A 20,597-nucleotide genomic window follows, 5' to 3' on the forward strand; every position below is an offset into this window, starting at 1 on the left:
TAGGTTTCTAAGATAAAATGTTTGAAATTAGCAAATTAAGTATAATCAAGCCAACTGTGTGGTCATTTAGGAACATTATGAGAGGATTTAGATGTCCTTTTAAAGGTTTTTACACAAAAAAATCAAGAGGACAGAAATATGCTCGGAATTTTCCCCAATTCCCTGTATGTCATGTTGTTTTTTTCTGTGCATGCAAAAGCTCTGCAGTATTATAAAGTCCACACCAAATAGGTGTTACTTAAGTTTTCTCAGTTGGCAAAGTTCCTAAACTACCTGAAAGACCTCATTTGTAGTCCGTCCTCTTCCTTCTTTATTTAACAACTTCACAGATTTGAATAATGCATGCTGCACTGTGTTAACAAGCATGCTGCTCTGAGCTAAAACTGCAGTGGATGGGGCAGCTGAAAATATTGATTTATAATCAAACAGGGACTGCCAGTCTGAAACACCTTATTTGTAGTCCAGCTTTTAATTCCTTTCCTAGAAAAAAGCAAAAAAAAAGCTGGATGACTATAATCGAACTGTCGCCCAGATTTTTTCTCCCGTTACTTGCCGGCATCACCGTGAAACATATTTGTGCAATGCCTGCCTGGTGAGTACTAATAATCACCAGCTGCTTTGCACTCTATCATTTTGACCAATCACACAACCAATCAGAACCAAATGGGCTTTTTTGCAGAGAAAGAACCTAAAATGATGCATATCAGACTTAATACCAAAATAGGTTCTACTCCAATGGTCAATGTGAATAAAATGTATTTTTTTTGTGTGAAGACACCTAAAGCAAAACGACAAATCAGTAAATGTTGAAATTATGGACTCAGAAAAATAATTTAATGCACAGTTATAACCATGAAACCTTCCCAGTAGGTTTAATTACATTAGATCATTTATTTGAAAACAAAAATGATTCTTTAACTAATTTAGTATGTAACAGATAAGATGGAGGAAATGAAGCATCTAAAAAGATGCTCACAAATAAAGGACTAGTGTGAGGGATTGGTACAGAACTACACACGCAGAGGCTGTTAACGATCTCCAGGCAGTTTAGACCACAGTCACCAAGACAACCCTTGGTTACTCACTACGCTGTGATGGATTGGAAAGCCTGCAGCCCCCCTGAGGTCCCCCTGCTCAGGAGGGCACACAGGCCTTTCTGAAGTTTGCTGGTGAACATTTTATAATTCAGAGAACGCTTGGGAGAACGTGAAGTGGTTAGATGAGACCGAAATTAAGTTTTTTGGCCTTGACTCATTTGAAGGGAGAGAAATGCTGACTTTTACCTCAAAAACACCAAACTCTGGATTTTTTGTTCATGCTAAGGGTCCTGATGATAATGTCTCTGAGGGGGTTCAGATCAACACAAAAGATGGGACATGGCTGAGTCTTCCTGCATGACCATGACCCAAAAGATATAGGCAAGGCATGGCAACAAATGAGAGTAATGGAGTTGTTTAACCAATCTCCAGACCTCAATCCTGTCGAAAATCTGCAACACTGTCCCCTCTGTTAAAATAATCATAGATCAGTAATTTTGTTGTAATTGGGAACAATCAACCAGAGGCCAAATAATAATTTTCTGCACGGTGCATATACAACTTTGCTGCTGTAACAGCTGTGCTGTCTTAATGAAGGAAACTGAAATCACACTACCATAGAAAGCCAGTCGGCCAGCTGCTGTGTTCTTGCCCATCTTGTTTTCAGCCACGCACTCGTACCCTCCCGTGTCATCCTGCTGGAAGCTGGGGATCTCCATCACAGCATTGGAGTACTTCATTTTGACTTTGCTGGGGAAGGGGACTCCATTAGCTCTCCTCCAGGTGATTTCTGGGACGGGGCTGGGATGAGGCAGAAGAAGTAAACCTTACGACTAGGGCTGTTTGATTTTGCCCAAAAATAAAATCTCGATTTTTTTCTCTCAAAATCCGATTTTCGATTACGATTACGATTATTTTGTGAATTGACAAAAGGCAAAAAAATGATTTCAAATATGCTGTTTTTTTATTGAACATTTGCCCCATTGGGCTTTAAGAGCAAACTTTGCTCTTATTAAACCAAAAATGAATGAATAAAGTGCAAAACCCTTTAAAATAAGTTGAAAAAAAGTTTTAAAAAATATAATAAAATATAAAGTTTTATCTCTGAAAAAAAAAATCAGCAAATCAGCACTTGCAAACATACAGTAAGTTATATTTCCAATTAAATAAAACAAGACATTTTTTCTAATTAAACTAAACTGGGTCTTTGCATGCTAAATAATAATGCAACCCATGAAGGAGGTAGAGGTGTGTAATGTCAGTCATTACATTTGCTATTCACATTTGCAAGTTTTTTGCAAGGAACACGAGCCGGTCTACCCGGTGGCATGTTACAACGCCCCCTCCTACACTAAAGAGCCTCTCCCATGGGGCACTTGTCGCAGGTATTGAGAGGTATTTCCATCAATCATTAATATGGTATCAATCATTAATATGTGTGCAGACAAGGTAAAAAAAACATCGTTCTAATTACATAATCGCGATTACGATTTAAAATCGATTAATCGAACAGCCCTACTTAGGACTTTTGCTCAAGTCGCAGGTGTCAGTAACAATGTGTCCGACAAGTTAGCCAAAAATACAGCTCAGTGTATTATTACAGTCCAATGGTTTGGACTAAACAGTCCATATAAAAAAAGGGGGAAAAAAAGGTGTTTCACTTTACTTTCAGAGAAATCATGGCTTTATGCCACACTCCAAGAAATATAACAGCCACATCAAGTTTACATCAAGTTTACTGATTTTCCAACTCTAAAATGAAGACTGAAGACTGAAAACATGCTCTGAGGAATCCAACTTACTTCCCGAGGGCGAAACACTCGAGTGTAACTGTTGATCCTTTTGCGGCAGGTACATTGTCAGGGAAATGAACTTCTATTTTCGGCTCATATTCACCCATCACACCTACGGAGAGTGAGCACAAGCATCTTCTTCCATTATTTATGAATTACAAGCTATATGGCTGGCTCGATGGGCGGAAACAATGACACTGTAGAACTAACAGATGAGAAATAAAAGACACATGAGAAGGGATTCTCTCATGGGCAATCTTGCGGTAGTGCATAATTTAGGTGTACAGACACCAGGATGTTGTGACACCAGCAAAGAATAATTTCAAGTCTCTGCTAGGGGGAATTCACATCTTTTTTTTTTGCAGACAGTAGCTTTTTATCTATTATTTCAAAGCTTGAACGGGCAGTTTTATTGTTTATATCACTATTCAGGAAAGACACTCAAGATCAGGATCAGACAGTGATGCAAAGGGATTTAAATTTATGCAGCTGCATATACAGTACACTGAGTGGAAACTAACTGGCTGAGCCACCAGAACACTCTATGTAATGGTCCAGTGACGTATGGCTCATGTTTAATTCATTCAAGGCCATCTTTATTCACTCTTTCTATGAAAGCATACGAGTGAATAGAACTACAGACCACTGAGAATAAGCCTTTGAATTCACGTGAAAGCAGAAGGGAGGCTTTTAAGGGGAATGCAAATTATAAGAAAGCTAAGTCAGCAAAGAGGTGATTTGGGTGCTTTGTTTGCTGGCCTGTATTGAGAAACAACTATTTACTTAGAGCCATTAGCACTCAGTGACTCAGCTGCAGCGAGGCATAACAGGGGAAAGAAAGAGCATTCATGCTTGTGTGATGATTACAGACACCTTAAAACAAGAACACCAGAAAGGAGTCTAAAAGGCATACTTTTCATGGATGCATCTTACCGTCTGTCCTGAGGTTCAGAGAGGTCGGCGAGCTTTGAACCTTGCCCTTCGTGATGCTGTTCATCACCACGCAGGTGTAGTTACCCACATCCGAAGGCTCCACTTTGGCAATGTAAAGGTTTCCCGTCTGCTGGGAGACGAAACGCCGATTGTCTTGCTGAACAAAGTACGGGTATTCATTGAAGACCCAAGCATAAGTAAGGTCTAAAAGACAAAAGAGCGTAAATATCAGCCAGAGATGGACATCCATTGGTATTGAATTCAAGAAAAAATTTTAAAAAAAATAATGTTGAAAATGATATACAAGGACAGCATTTACCTCCGGAGGACGTAGGCGTCCCACACAGTAACACCACTCCTTGTCCTTCTCGGACAGACACAGCGCTTCTGGTGTGAACTTTGAAATGATCTAAATCTGTAGAGAAAGAGATAAAAAAAAAGATCAACCCCTCGCTGGATTTTACATATCAAGGAAATACAACAGAGCTGCGTGTCTAACAGGCTGTCAACAAGACAGCGACAAAAACCCTCAGGAAAACCGTAACGAGACTCGTACGTCTGCAATGCTTGAGAGGAAGAAAGGGATGCAGGACCTAAACGAGTTATTGGAAAGAAATTACAGCCCACGCGCATTATTATTAGCCACATTGTATTAATCTGGAATGAATTACTGTGGAACAAATACAATGCGCTCAGTTAATGTTATTAGACCTCAAACATAAATGTTTAACAAAGAAAAAAATGGGAACTTTAATCATTCTCAGGGAATATATGTGAGAGCACAATTATCAGGCTAAAACTTTAATTGTAGAAGCTCCCCCCCCCCCCCCCCCCCCCCCAAACATACTCCCATATACTGAAATGAGTAACATAAAATGATTTTTGAGAAAATGTAACAGATACTACAAACTCAGAAGGAAGAAACAACAGCTGCATTTCATCTGACAGGGACCCACAACATTTCAAGAGGATTTCGAGTCACGTGCCGAGTTGCCTGGCAATTACAAATGCAATGTTTGACAAGGAAAGCGGCTGTAAGTCCAGTCATGTACAGGTTTATGGAGGCTATAAAAAGCAAAACATATCTAGATGCTTTAACTATAGTAGGCTGAGCATGTAATGTATGCTTATTAAATTGATAGATGGGCATCATTTATCTAATGCTTTTGCAGTGTTGTTGACCATTCAGAGTACTTTTGGAGTTACAAATGCCCATTCACGCAGACCCTTTTACTCTCTGCAATGATTTTGTAGACAACGCACTTTCAATTGGATTTAATTGGAATATTATTGGGTCCTAATTGGTCTGAATTGTTTGATTTCTTTGTAAAGTGGGTTGAAATGACTTTTGTCTATTGCAGGGGTCAGCAACCCAAAATGTTGAAAGAGCCGTATTGGACCAAAAACACAAAAAACAAATATGTCTGGAGCCGCAAAAAATGAAAAGTCTTGTATGTATAAGCCTTAGAATGAAGGAAAATGGCGAAAGGCGAAATCAAAATGTTGAGAAAAAAGTCGAAATGTTGAGGAAATACTCAGAATTTCGTGAAAATTCCTCGAATTGTCGAGAAAAAAGTCAAAATGTCGAGAAATAAGTCAAAATTTCGAGAGAAAAGTCGAAATGTCGAGATTAATGTTGAAGTACAATCTTGAGAAAAAAGTCGAAATGTTGAGCAAAAAGTCGAAATGTCGAGAAAAAAGTCAAAATTTTGAGAAAAAAGTGGAAATGTCGAGATTAAAAAGGAAAGGAAAAAGGAAGAAAAAAAAGAGAAAAAAAGGAAAAAAGAAAAGGGAAAAGGAAAAGAGAAAAAAATTTAAAAAAAATGAAGAAAAAACAGATAAAAAGAGAAATAAAAGAAAAAGAAAAAAAGAAGAAAGGGAAAACATTTTTAAAAAAGAAGAAAAAAAGGAAAAAAAAAGGTCAAACATTTTTGAAAAATTCTCCCGGAGCCACTAGGGCGGCGCTAAAGAGCCGCATGCGGGTCTGGAGCCGCGAGTTGCCGACCCCTGGTCTATTGGCTCTATACAACAAACTTTTTCTTCAACTGTTAAATCTGAGAAAAGCAAAGAATAGAGATTTTTCTGTCCTTTTTTCTTTTTTTTTTTAGAGTGGAAATCCCTGACAGTAACTTACAGGCAAACTGCAGGCTGGCTCTCCTGCTGAGGATCGCTCCTACAGTGTTGTAGGCCATACACTGGTACATCCCTGCGTCTTGGTCGCGGTCCAGACTGCTTATAATGAGGTTGCCCCCAGACAGACGCCGCCGACGATCCAAGCCCAGATTTATGACAGTCCCATTCAGTGACCATCTGTGAGAGCAAAGACACCATCAGTCGCAGGAGAAACATGCGGTCCATTTCTGTCTAGCGACCAAGGTGGTGGGGCAGGAGACAAGCAGCGAACACAACTCACTCTGCTAACTCACGTCGAGGGGGAGTAATATATGGCAGGTACCATGATTTGTGCTGGTGTCAAGAAAGTGACAGAACTGTGCTTTGAAACGCTGAGCAAAATTTGTGATTATGACATTTTACTTTTCCGCAAATGCATCAGCAGATCTATCGTCTTAACTCATGCATAGGGTCATGGACAAGACGATGTGCATAAACGCGAGCACATCAGCAAAAAGTAACTACTTACGAGCGTCTGAATGGCTTCTGCCGTGACATGGTTGACTGGTTTCATGCTGCTGCCTGTCATATCTCACATCTGTTTCAAGACTGGTGCAATTAAATTTGTTTTAATCCCTGCTTTTTATGCTTTTCCTTTTCAGTTTTTGGCAAATGATCTGCATTTCAGAAGAATCTTTCATATCTCTAACCTGATGTACCTCATGGTTTTGTAACACATCTCTCTTGAAATTGAGTGAACTCCAGCCTGAATGTGTAATAGCTCTTTCCACAACCTTTTTAATCTGCTAAAACGCTGTCATTACATCAAGTGCTACAAAAGTGCCTCAAAACAGATACGAAATTCACATCTATTTTATAAGTCTGGTCATTTGTTTGTTGTATTAAAGGCACAGTAAGGAATTTCTGGATGATATGTCTGTTGAAATATGGAACAAAAACATCAACAAAACACATTTTCGTTCCATCTTTCTGGTGCTGCCTGAGAAAACATAACTGCTATAGAACTGCTTACACTATCTTTAATATAACCCTTATAAACTGTGAACATTATGCACATTTATATGAATAGCGCCATTGATGGTGCCAGCTTGCTGCAGTAGTTGTTTCGATTGTTATCAGGGTTTGCAGCAAGATCTTCTATAAATCTGTGGTGGAGAGTGCATTCACATCTGCATTTATTTGTTGGGGGAGCGACATCAGAGCCCCTGACTTAAAGACACTGAACAAACTGATAAAGAAGAGTGTCTCTGTTCTGGAGCCTCTGGACCTGAAAGGAGAGTACTTCATAAAAAGAGGAAGATCGTGAACAACCCTGAGCATCCTCTTCACAGCCCTGTGATTGTGCTTCGTGTCTTGTATTGTGTCTTCAGTCAGAGGCTTCTTCAAATCAGATCTGCTGCAACACAGACCGCGACAGGAAATCCTCCCTGCCAACAGTTATAAACCTCTACAATGAATCTTTGAGGAGACTTAAATCGTGGCTACTGCAACAAACAATTTCCCTTCGGAGATGAATAAAGTATTTTTGACTTGACTTGAATTGAATACGCGCTGACCAGCTGGCTGTTGATTGAAATGACACATGTTTCAAGCAAGCAGGGCATTAGGTTCAATCCACCCAGTCCTATGTTTTTTTTGTTAAAATACCAGTGACATGTGATCTACATATGATTACATACATATTATCACTATACTATACTATACTATTCAAAAAACACAAAAAAATACTTTCTCTCCACTATTCCTTTACATAGAAAAAATGTGTCAAAAAAAATACCAAACTTAACTCATGGCAACTATATTTTCAGCTCATTCTTACATATTCAAATATAACTTGAAATGCATTTTCTCAGCCTTTTTATATTCTTTATTTAGCTCTGACACTACCTGCTGCTGCAGCTATCTCAGTCTCCCCACAGGGATCATTAAATTTTAATCTTACAGTATCATACACAAAGCCATTCCCTGCTATTTAAGGGGTGTAGAAGATAACAGTTTTCAAAGCCATCATCAGTCTAACCTTAATCACCTCTTCTCTGTCACATTGCATTTGCATAATGTGACATTATTCCACCTTTGACTTTTCATTAGGGCCAAACATTAGCACTTAGCAAGAGGTAACAGTGGGGTTGATGTAACAATGGATGCCTTTTAAGCATTTTTTCCACCCTCTATTACATTCTTCCCACACTTTGCAGTCGTGGGAAAAAATAATATTTGCACGGTGACTTTAGATTGCACCATCAAATAAATGAGGCATCTGAAAAGGACTTATAAAACCACAAGGTCAAAGCACTGATTTTACCAACTAAATTGCAACAAAAAAAAAAATGCTTCTGCTTTATTATCTGACACAGGAGCACAATATTTTTATTTTTTCAATGGTATTCAAAAACTGAGCGCTGATATATTCGAAGGACAGACCTCTTTAAAAACGTTCCCTCATTTTCCTCAAAGCATAGAAAAACCAATTTCTTCCCATCAGCCACATTCTTTTATTCTGGTTTCCTTAAGTGGATATGAAAGACGTGGAGGCCATAGTGGCAGACTTTCTGAAAGGTTTCAAGTCTGACCTTAAAACTAATTTCTGGAAAAATATATCCCACCCATTAAATGATGATGAGTGTTTGTGACACATTCACTACACTTAAACTGATTTATGTATAGGCATTAACTCTATTTCTTTCTAAGGCGCTACAATGAACACTTCAAGGGATGGGAGGAATGGTCAGACATGCCTGAGGGTTGCTGTGTCCGTTCACTTGCATTCAGCTCTGTGACCGTCACAATTATAACCTCTACTTGACCTGCCCTCAAATGCTTTGGTTGCTATGAACTTAGATCAGGGCAGGTGACTGACGACAGCTACAAAAATTTGACTGCTTTAATCTCATGAAGACATGTTCTCGAGTCATCTGGCCACAGAGAAACGCGAGTTTAAATAATATATATATATATTCCTGAGGTTCCAAACCACAGGATTCAAATCTCAGGCCAAGTAATCGTTCCACATGTCTCTTTGCATTTGCGGCCGGCTGCAGAGAAAGTGTACTCTTCTTTCGGAGAGCAGGATTTCTTTTCTTTGAGTTATTATGCAGCTACTGTGTGCATAGCATGAAAGTCTTGTATCTTTGTAAGTGACAAAAATGGCAGAAGGAAGAAAAAAAGGGAAAAAGAGAAGACGGGCTGAAGGAGCAGGGTGAGCGCATTTACACTTCAAGAGAGAAGCCAGAGAGGTGCTGAGGGCATGCAGAGCCCTGCACAGCCGGTCTGACAAGACATCATGTTAAGCAGGCTCATCTTACCTTTAATCAGGACATGGAAATACCTGCTTTTAGGATGAGAATGTGAAAAATTGGGAAATAATGAGCATACACACTCCACACCGCTATCATGCACCTCATGTGTCCAAGCTGTGCTCCATCTATTCCCAGGCAGAACGGCAACGACATTTGCAAACCATGCCGGTTTGTGCTAACTGATGTTTAGCAACCTGCGTTTTTTTCCTGGTGTTTTATAAGACAAGATGATCATTAAGATGCAACACACACATCTCTGAGATACTATCTGGTGGTGAGACCAGAGACAGATTGGTGGAGTGGTAGTCAATATGAGTTAGTAAAGCCATAATGACACCACTGCTTGGACTGTCTACAATGCATTTCAATCTAATTAGCAGAAAATAAATGGAAAATAAAGCACCTTCCTTCCTAGAAAACTATAATTCTGCAATTAAAAATTATTTTATTTTCTTTTTTTCCCCCTGGGTGCTCAATGATTGAAATCAGCTTTGCATGAGTGGGTGGCAGACAGCAAATAGAATGATCAGGAACATTTTTTTTTTTTTTAAGATTGAGAGTGTGAGGCTGGCTTTTTTTTAAAAACACACACACACACACACACACAAACACACACATATATATATATATATATATATATATATACATATATATATATATATATATATATATATATATATATACAGTATATATATATATATATATATATATATATATATATATATATATATATATATATATATATATATATATATATATATATATACAGTATATATATATATATATATATATATATATATATATATATATATATATGTATCCTCACAAGTATTTTTTTCAGACTAGCTGAAAGAATACATCTCACATACACATATTGGAGGTTATTTTACGGCATTTTATTCATTTGACCTTTTATTTATACTGCTTTCATATAATACCTGGTTTGCACAACTAAACATAAGTTTACATAAAGACATGTTAAGCTTGAAGCAGCTTATTAAAGCGGGCGTCAGTTGGTAACAATCATGGTAATAATATCTACCAGTGAATGAATTTCTTTTTGACATTGTTAAATTAGATATGTTTGAACACACAATTTCAGGAAAAGCAAACACTAATTATTGTAATGAAAAAGATGAAAGACTGGCAGCCTGTCCAAGAACAGCTGGGATGGGCTCCAGAAGACCCCCATGACCCTGAACTGGAAGAAGCGTTTAAGACCCAATAATGGATGTGCGGTAAACGATGGCCTGGAGACTATTTCAAATTGTACAAAAATAAGAAAACTTGTGCTGCATTTACTTGTAGTGTAATTTCTGAAAATAACTTTCAAGCGGACTGATGCAATCCCCAAGCAACCTGTTGTTACGCTGTCTTCAACGATACCTATACTTTTTTCTCTTTTTGAGAAATCAAAATATCATCTCATACAAAATGGACATCAGGCATGTATCCATTTAGGAGGTGTGCCATTAGCAGGTGGCTCTACACAGTAGATAACTTTAATTAACAGTTGGCCACTGAGTGCAAATACAGCTTTTATGAGGTGAACACAAACAAAAACAGTCTTACCGCGGGCATATAAGAGAACTAAATAAAGTGAGATCCTCACTGACTATTAGTTCTTTCTAAGGGTTGCTCAGACTAAGCACGACTATAGTGACTGTAACAAAGAGAACAGTTTTGAATGAAAGAAGTTCCTTGAAACTGTACAGGAACTGCTGATTATGTGGCTGAAACCCAGTTTTCATACACATAATAAACTACAAAGCGTTTGCAATGCTTTTAACCAAATATGCTACTGTACCTGTACTGAGGGGACGGCATTCCTTTAGAGTCACAGGTAAGAGTGGCTTCTTCTTCTATGGAGTCGACAGGGATGAACAAGTCACCTGGCTCCATCCTCCACCGTGGACCATGGTATGATCCACTGTCCAAACAATCTACCACAGAAACAGGAACAGTCTCAGCGCTAATAAGAAAAAGTCAGTTTGACTCAGAAAGGCCTTAATTATTCCTCTAAAGTCTGAAAATAGCATACAGTATTATACAGAGGCGTTGAAAACACAAGACTGAACAGTGAGAAACATGGGAAATGACTCACTTTTTATATAATTTTGAGGTAATGCAAAAGATTCTTTCAAACAATGTAACTGACTACAATCGGCAGGTGAGATTGCAATTAAATGCAAGAAATACACACACATATATATATATATATGTATTTTTTTTTCCAGATTAAAATAGATGCTGTGTTATTTCTTAATCATTCATTATTTAAAAAAAACTGTTGTAGAGTGATACGGAGAACACAGCGACCTCTTTGGATGAATTCATTTGCTAAAAATATGATATTTGTCAAAGTTATAATAACAGATTACACAATGTGCTTGAGATGAGAACACACAAACAATTATAATTTCCTGTGTCTTCAATGAACAGACATCAAACATTAACAGTGTTGGAGTAAACATACGAGAACCTTTTGAGTTAATAGCCTTTTAGCAGCAATGACTTTAGGAGAACCATTTAGTGACTTTAGATCAGAAATGCTTTAGCGAAGATGCATTTGTACTAGATCTGATGTGAGCGACTTTTTTAGAGATCATTCCACAACATCTGGGTGAGGTTAAGTTCTGGCAGCAAAGCAAGCCCAAATCATGATGCTACCTACACTATCATACTTCGCACCACACATAGTACTCAGTATTCTCCCTGAACAAGGCAGCTTTTCCTTCCAAGAAACTTTTTCCCATTAACCTTTTTTTTCTGTTATGTTCTACCAAGGCCAGTCTGCATGTTCATTGGCTTAAGTATGGTGGACTGAGATGTTTGCCAGCTCCAGTGATGTCTGCAAGCCTTTATCTGTTACTTATGGTTTGTTCTTTACCTTTTTGGGATGTGCCTTTGGTGTCATCTTGTCAGGACTCCCAGTTTTAGGAAGACTAGCAACAGTACTAAACGGTCTCCGTTTCTGAAGTTATGCACGCCTAAACACTGAGAGATTATTTTACAGCCCTTTACAGTCTTATGCAAATCAACTACTCTTGATCATTGTTTTCAGAAACCTCGTTTTGACGATACATAACTTACATCAGCAGATGCATCTGCAGACCAGACTTTAACTATTTGAGTGCCTTTGATCAATTGAAACTATCTCTAAACCCCACACGCAAACTAATTTCATTAATTCAGGTGTGTAATCTTCTGGCTTCGATTGAATTAGATTCCATTTCAGTAATTAGTCTTAGCGTTCACCTATGTCTTATCCCACCAGCACTTTCAACATTTAATGCGATCAATAAAGTCACAAGAAATTATAAATGCTTGTGTGTTATCATCTTAAACACACTGCTTTATCTGTTGAAGCTTAGATGAAGATCAGATATCATTTTAAGGAACATTAATGTGGAAAACCAGTTAATTCCAAGGGATTCCCATTCCAGTTCCTTCCCACTCTATATTGCATGTAAACAAGTATTTTGAGGAGTAATTATCATTTTTTTCTTAGTGAATACAAACATTATGAACATATTTTACATATAAATGTCTTTGATGGAGGGGAAAGCTTTTGCTCTGTGCTTTGTCACTAAGAAGATTAAAGAATATCTTTCCATCAGGTCATAATCACAGTGGAGCATGGAAGAAGATTGAGAGTATTGTGTTTGAGGTGTGAATGGACGTCAATACTGAGGAGTGCTCCTTTAAACCGGGCCTCCTATCATCTCTGACATCTCCTCACCTAGCATCCTACATTTGTGAATGTCCAGACGTGAAAAAAAAATCATTACTCATATAAAAAGGTGCTTTACCTGTCAGACAGTCGATGATTGATAAGAGGAGAAGCTGTTTCCATGGCAGCGTCATCTTTGGCAGCCAGGGGTAAATGAGACTTTCATTCAATAAGCCTTAAAATGGCACTTGCGCTCTCGGAGAGAGAGAGGAGAGTGACCTGTTGAAACGAGAATTTTGCCCTTAAGTACCGAAAATCCCCACAGATTTATATGTTATGCCTTTTAATATCCTTTCAGGGGAAGATCAAGTAAGTGATCTTCTGAAGATGCGGGGTTAGGGAATAGAATTTTGACAAAAACTAAGTCTCGTGCCAGATCTGCAAAACTTTTCAACTCCATTCTCACACTTCCAATCAATGAAATCCCAGTCAATGTCACTTTTGTGCCCTCAGAGATTTCTGAGGCCGATACCAGAGCCATATGGGGGGAGGGGGGGGGCATCCACGCCAAACTATAAGGGAAGCAACCAACACCTAAGCCCATCCTTCACTTGGACGAATTCACTCTCTGGCTGACGAATTCACTCTCTGGCTGCCTGAGGAGACTTGGACCTGGGAATTGGGTGCCATCCAATCAATTAGATTCACCCACAGCAGCATGTGTCTCCCCACATGCTGGTGTGAATCAAGACAGCCTGATGAGGAAGCCATTCCTCTCAGGTCCATAATCAAGGACAGGTTTGTCTGCTTGTAGCATGTGTTACAAATTGCGATGCACTGAGCAAGTAATGACCCAATAATGAAATGTCAAACATACGCACAACGGAGAACTGGCAGTAACGCCGCTTTGAAGCAGAAAGGGCAGCATGTGAGGACGATATGCAGAACTGTGTCCTCTCGTCTGCACCTGCATGAATAAGCTGATCTGCACATGCGGAAAAAGCACACCAAATTTTCTCAAGAGGTGTTTAAGATAAGGCCAGAGACAGATAATAACATCCATCTGCTGAATGTCACACAACCCACACACACCTACACACTAAACTTGCTTTCTAACCATGTATAACACATACAGTATTAGAACCAGCCTACACACACGCACATGTACACACACACACACACACACACACACACACACACACACACACACACACACACACACACACACACTCACTCACTCACTCACTCACTCACTCACTCACTCACTCACTCACTCACTCACTCACTCACTCACTCACTCACTCACTCACTCACTCACTCACTCACTCACTCACTCACTCACTCACTCACTCACTCACTCACTCACATTCTCTATTTAGAAGACATAAGCCGTGATATGCGGCTCATTTGTGGCCTAATCCTGAGGCGAGTCTGGTTCAGAAAACTACTTATGGAGAGCCTAATTGTTTGTCAGCTGCCTGGGTGTCAAATCAAACATGTGGGGTCTCAGCCAGGATTTTCTTCTCTACCTTTCATGTTTGCTCAGTCTTTTTTCTTTCCCCCAAAGTCTGCAAAATTGGATTGGTACGCCTCATCTCTAAAGAGTCCTGCACGCCATACCTCAGTGATAGGCCCACACTGTGTAAACCGCTGGCACCCCAGACCCGAGGACACGGGTGCGGAGGGCGCACTCCTGTTGACTTTAAGTGTCACGGTTTGAATTTGCAGTGGAGTTTGTCAGCCACAGCACGTTGTATCTGATGATGCCAGGTTTTCCTTTGCTTTCCATTTCATCTAATCACCGACTTAAAAAAAAAAATGTCTGTGTTACATCTGTATACAGAATATAAACATATAAGGCGGTGCTTACGGGCAGCAGCCTCAGCACCTGTCTACCCATGTCCTATGTTGTAATTTGTTGTGTCTGTTTCTTGGTTTCTTGGACGGGCTGTACTGGAACAAATTTCGCTGTGTCGGCCGCTGACTCAATGACAATAAAATTAATCTGAATCTGAATAAACATATAGCAATATAGGAGCGAACAAGCACACAGGTGCCCAACCATCCACATGGACACACCCACAGACACACACGCACGCACGCACGCACGCACGCACGCACGCACGCACGCACGCACACACACACACACTCCTGGGTAATAGTAGTGGAAGGTGGAGAGGAAGCTTTGCAGGGTGAATCACTTTCACTTTCAATCAAGGAGGTACCTTCGCGAACCAACACCAGGTTAACTGAAACAACATAATAATGTATAAACACTGTTTCTAGCACCTCCATCACACTCTGCCTGTATCCAAGTAACACGCTGCTTGAACAAATAGCCCAACTGGAAGAGTGGGAGTGCACTTTGATTGAAGGCCTGAGCTGCACTCATCAGGGATATTCAAGCTGACATTGTGGCACACAAGTATGCAATTACCTGAAGAATGTTGCAAGGTAGTGTGTTTGTGTGTGTGTGTGTGTGTGTGTGTGTGTGTGTGTGTGTGTGTATGAGTGTGTCAGCACCTTTACTGGATACTTCTTAATGTTCACTGAGGGTGTTTTATGTCTATAGAGATACGTACATGATAGTTTTCTTCCTCAAACAGAGCTCACAGACATGATGTACCACCTGAGGATGATTCCCCACTAGAATGCATCGGTTATGTCCAGTGGGTTAATGTATTTCACACTGATGTGAAGTCAGGCTGCAGTGTGGCATCACACCAAGTACAGCAGGAGGCATAGGAGCGGTCAGAGGCTAAAAGACCAGCATGTGGCTATAACTGCATCCATTCATTACTTTGACAAAAAAAAGCATGGTTGAGGCAGAAAATACATACTATTTCTTAAAATTTCTTCCTCCTCCAAAAATGACAGAGCTCAGTGTGGAAGAATTGGCTGCGGTTAGTAGGGCACATAACGTTGATCCAGTCTAAAACAAATTATTATTAACTACATGGCCTTTCATTAATGGGCCACTTCTAAACAGCAAGCCACCGGCATGTGAGGCTGTCAAGAAGAGTGGACAAATATTTCACCATTTCAACGTGAGAGTGGAAAACTGCAAAGCGCCCATGCTGAATTGTCAATAATATTGGTTATTTTGTCTTACCTCCTATTCTGAAATATCTTGAGGCCAGTGGGAGTCAAATTCAGCCCTCACAGAGAAAACGACAGACTGATCCTCCATGGAAACCTCGTTAGGAAAATTTCGGTCACAATTGCAAGGTCGTTCATACAGGTGAAATTGATCCGGTGGCCGGTCACGGAGAACGGGGAACGCAGCAGGCACAAACACGCGCGTTTCATATCGCTGCTCTCTCCCCAAATTCACCCCCCACTCCCTACAATATAAAGAAAACACACACACACACACACACGCACAGGCACAGACACACACACAACACCCACGTTGTTTGCGGAGCTGAATCACATATAAAACATCCCCTGTCAGGATGCGCGACTCCTGCCTCTGTTTACGCTTCTCACATCCAACACGAGTCGGTCTGAAACCGGGCTCGGAGAGAGAATCTTGCAGAGAGATGATTTATTATGCGCATCAAGTCTGCTCTCCCTGCGAAGAAGGAGGGGGAGAAGGAGGAGGAGGAGGAGTGGGCTGTAGCAGAGAGAGGCAGCAGCGCTGGGATGGGAAGGTGGGAGGGATGGATGGAGGGAGGAAAGCAGGCGCACCTGGCGGGGAACTGCGCCCCTCTGCGTCAAAGCGCAACACTGCGCCGCGTCTGCTCGGGGAAACACCTGCCATCCCCATCATCCCTGTAAACTGTTCTTACCAAAACATGTCACATAAGATAAAGACAAGAGGGAGGCTGCGCTTTTGTTGGGCTGGTCGTGACCAATGTCCCGTTTATTTTTTATTTTTATTTATTTATTTTTACTCTATTTTTATATTTTCAATCACAACAAGGGGGGTATACTACGACGGAGTATTAGGGCCAAACTAAGACAAAAAAAATTGGAAATTACGAGAATAAAGTCATAATATAATGAGAATAAAGTCGTAAAATTACGAGAATAAAGTCGTAATGTTGCGAGAATAAAGTCGTAATAGAATAAAGTCGTAATATTATGAGAATAAAGTCGTAATATTACGAGAATAAAGTCGTAAAATTACGAGAATAAAGTCGTAACATTACGAGAATAAAGTCGTAATATTATGAGAATATAATTTATGAGAATTCTAACAGGAAGAGCTTCTTCTCCCTGTGTTAAAATGAGGAATATTGAGCATCTTGTGAAGTTATATTTATACATTTATAATATATTACGACTTTATTCTCGTAATATTATGACTTTATTCTCGTAATTTTACGACTTTATTCTCGTAATATTATGACTTTATTCTCGTAATTTTACGACTTTATTCTCGTAATATTATGACTTTATTCTCGTAATTTTACGACTTTATTCTCATTACATTATGACTTTATTCTCGTAATTTCCTTTTTTTGTTTTTTTGTTTGGCCCTAATACTCCGTCGTAGTATACTGTACATACATAGAACACAAAACCCCCACAAAAATTAAGTCAGTCAAAGTCCATATCACCAAGACATATTTCATAGTGCTATAATCATGCCAAATATTCTAACCAAAAATTCTACTCATTGCACTAATTGAAAATACCAGATAGTACTACCATATCAATGACTCTGAAATAATAATTAAATAGTTAAATAGTCTTCCTACCATACTTCATGATGAAGGGGACTTGTCAAAAAAAAAAAGTAGGACACACTTCATGTTATTATTTTCCTATCCTAAGTTGGGGCTGGTCCGTTAAAGAACCAAAATGATCCAATATACTCTCAAAACAAAACGGAAACAAAACCAAAAACCTAACAAAACAAACAGACATAAACGGTGGGAAAACAACAAACAAGACAACAAAACAACACAAACCATTGCACTCAGATCTTATCATTGTCACTATGCCTTACATTGACCTACGAGATTCTTAAATGTCAAATTCTATATGAGATTACCATATTTTTAAAAAGTCTGAGGATCTGCCTTTACTCTTGTAATAAATATCGTCAAGTGTAAGGTAGCTTGAGAGTTCATTCCACCAGTGGACTAATACTGGGGGTTTAGATTCTTTCCAATTTAAAGTTATACATTTCCTGGCTGCCAACATAGCAAGATCTATATATCTGCATTGATATTTGTTCCACTTGTCTGACATACTAGTTCCCAAAAGGCATAAACGAGGTGACAGAGAGACAAATACAAGTAAACATTGAGATATCAACTTGGTAACAGAATTCCAAAAAAAGGAAAGTGCATCACATGACCAAAACATATGAAATGTCCCGTTTATGATTGAGAATGAATTATGCTGGTACTTGAGCAGCTATTAACTCACAAATCACTACTAGAAATGGCAAACTGCAAGCACTTCCCTGATTGGGATGAGATGAATCGTTTACAGCAGGACATACTCTCTGAATATTTGTTTAAAAATAACACGTACTGACCCGTGTGGCAGCATGAAATAAAAGAGGTCAAATAGTCTCAGGTGAAGAATTTCAATCACAGAGCTTAAAGGGCTCTTTTGAAGCTAATGAGATTTAAATGAATCAGTTTAATTCACACTTAGCAACAGCAGCTGAGGCCCAGGTGCATGGCACTTACAAGTTATGGCCAAAACATCATTTCTCTGCTTTCAAGTTCAAACCATAAGTAGTAGTAGGGCATTTTTGAGACATATAAAACCAGTCCATCCGTTCATCTATGCCAGTCCTCTTTAGGGTCACAGGAATATGCTGGAGCCTATCCCAGCTCTCTTTTGGTGAAAGGCAGGGGGTAGACTTACATCCTGGACAGGTTTCCAGTCCATCTCAGGGCACAGCTAAATATCAAAGATATGAATTTAAAGTCCCCAAAAATCCTCACATCTACCACAGCCTCTTACTATTTTCCACTTCTCTTTTTATGCATTTCAAGGGAAAAGAAACAGTGAAAGGTCATGTCTCTTTCTGCCAAGCAATTACCTGGATGGTTGTAGCAACAGCATGTTGCAAGATTCGAAATGGAATCTAGTGATGCTATTTCCCAGCTAAAATTTATATGTGGGCCTCAAATGAGCTGAAAAGGGGGCTGCAAAGTGAGTCCCCAGTGGGTTTGACTGCAGTTTACATGGTGGCTCCACCTGTGTTTGCCCATATGGACCAAGTGGGGCCAAACTGGTCAATGCTACTAACAAGCAATCCATACAATTTCTTCTTTTCTTAGTCCATACCCATCTATTTCAGCTGTATCGCTCATGAGCCAAACATGTTTGGCTTACATCGACTTTCATTCCATTCGGGGCTCATAATACTGAAACCAGGTTGGGACCTATTCCAGTACTGGAGGGACCACCGTAGACATGTTGACGGGCTGCTGTTATTCTGTGTTTAATATTGAATAGTAACATGCATCACAGTTAAAACCTTAGTCAAACTTTAATTAATACTGAAAGAAATGTTTATTTTGAGAAAGGTCAGACCTTGGCTAACTAGACAAAAGTTGCATGGAGCTAACAAGCACTAGATGTAACATTTTTATCTGGAAGTCATTGCTTGTGTCATGAATGGAAGTTAAAAGAAAAGACACATTGGCAAATTGCTTTCTAGCTGAAAGGTTATTAAAGTAATATCTACCACACATCGGCCAGTTAATTATGGACCTACGTACAGGAACTCACTGGAGTCTTGTTGTCACTATAAGCAATGCAGAAACAGCATTTTTACACTTTGCTTTTTGTGCAGATTTAGCACGGGAGATAAGTGTTAATTAGTGAGCTTTGAAGATGTCAGTTCAGTTTTTTTGCTTGACAAAGCTAAAAGGCTGCTGGCGCTATATTCAGACAGATGTGTTTGAAGTTTGGCAAACTTTTTTTTACAATTTTCTTTCTTAGGTTCGAATTTTTAGGAAACAATTTGACCTAAAATGCATCAGGATGTTTGCCATCCATGTCTGTTGTGACACCGTTGCAAAGCACTAACAGCTAAATCTAAACTGAATGGTGAATCAGTCTTTCACATCATCTTCGAGGATTTTTTTTAAAAAGCTTTTCCTCTGAGATGTTAGTGGTTGTCTTCATATAAACTGCCTGCTTTAGGAATGTTAGCATTTCTTCTGGAGCAAGGTGAGGACTTACTAATAATCCGCTTGCTTGTGTTTGTTGTCTTGTTGTTTGGCCCACTTTCTACTGAGGTTCAGCTCACAGATGGATGTCCTGACATTTTGTTTAAGAATTTACTGGTGTAATTCAAAATTCATCCGTCAACCAGCGATAACAAGCCGTCCTAACCCAAATGCACCATGACAGGTGCACACCATGCTTCGCAGATCAGATGAGGTTCTTATGCTTGGATGCAGTTTTTTCCTTGCTCTAAATTGAAAATCTTGTATTTGAATGAAAAAAAACTATTATTTTGGTCTCATCTGTCCACTAAGCATTTTACAACAGACACCTGGCTTGTCTAGGTGGTATTCAAAAAAACTGCAGAAAAATTGGCAAAGATCTTTTTGGAGAACTATGGCTTTGTCCTTCTCCTATCTGACGGTTCATTTAACCTCGCCCCGATGTGAAGGAAACATAGACGTTCTTGGAAGTTACTCTGAATGCCTTTATAAGCTGTTAGACAACACACAACACATTTACACAGTGACATTTGTTGAGTTTTATCTGTGTGGAGAGATAATTGCCTAGATAATCCTTCTTC

General features: G+C 39.3%; 1 protein-coding gene across 1 annotated transcript in view; it reads right to left on the reverse strand.

Moving 5' to 3' along the window:
• LOC133456514 (contactin-3-like) overlaps positions 1-13,062 on the reverse strand; it is a 41,171-nt gene extending 28,109 nt beyond the window's left edge. Inside the window, exons 1-7 of the mRNA XM_061735001.1 lie at positions 13,008-13,062; positions 11,003-11,138; positions 5,898-6,073; positions 4,083-4,178; positions 3,764-3,967; positions 2,840-2,942; positions 1,654-1,838 (exon numbers count right to left, since the gene is read on the reverse strand). Coding sequence (XP_061590985.1) covers positions 1,654-1,838; positions 2,840-2,942; positions 3,764-3,967; positions 4,083-4,178; positions 5,898-6,073; positions 11,003-11,138; positions 13,008-13,062 — 955 coding nt within the window. The remainder of the gene's footprint in view (positions 1-1,653; positions 1,839-2,839; positions 2,943-3,763; positions 3,968-4,082; positions 4,179-5,897; positions 6,074-11,002; positions 11,139-13,007) is intronic.
• Between the last annotated feature and the right edge of the window lie 7,535 nt (positions 13,063-20,597).

This window comes from Cololabis saira, chromosome 12 (assembly GCF_033807715.1).
Source record: "Cololabis saira isolate AMF1-May2022 chromosome 12, fColSai1.1, whole genome shotgun sequence".
Lineage (NCBI taxonomy): Eukaryota > Metazoa > Chordata > Actinopteri > Beloniformes > Belonidae > Cololabis > Cololabis saira.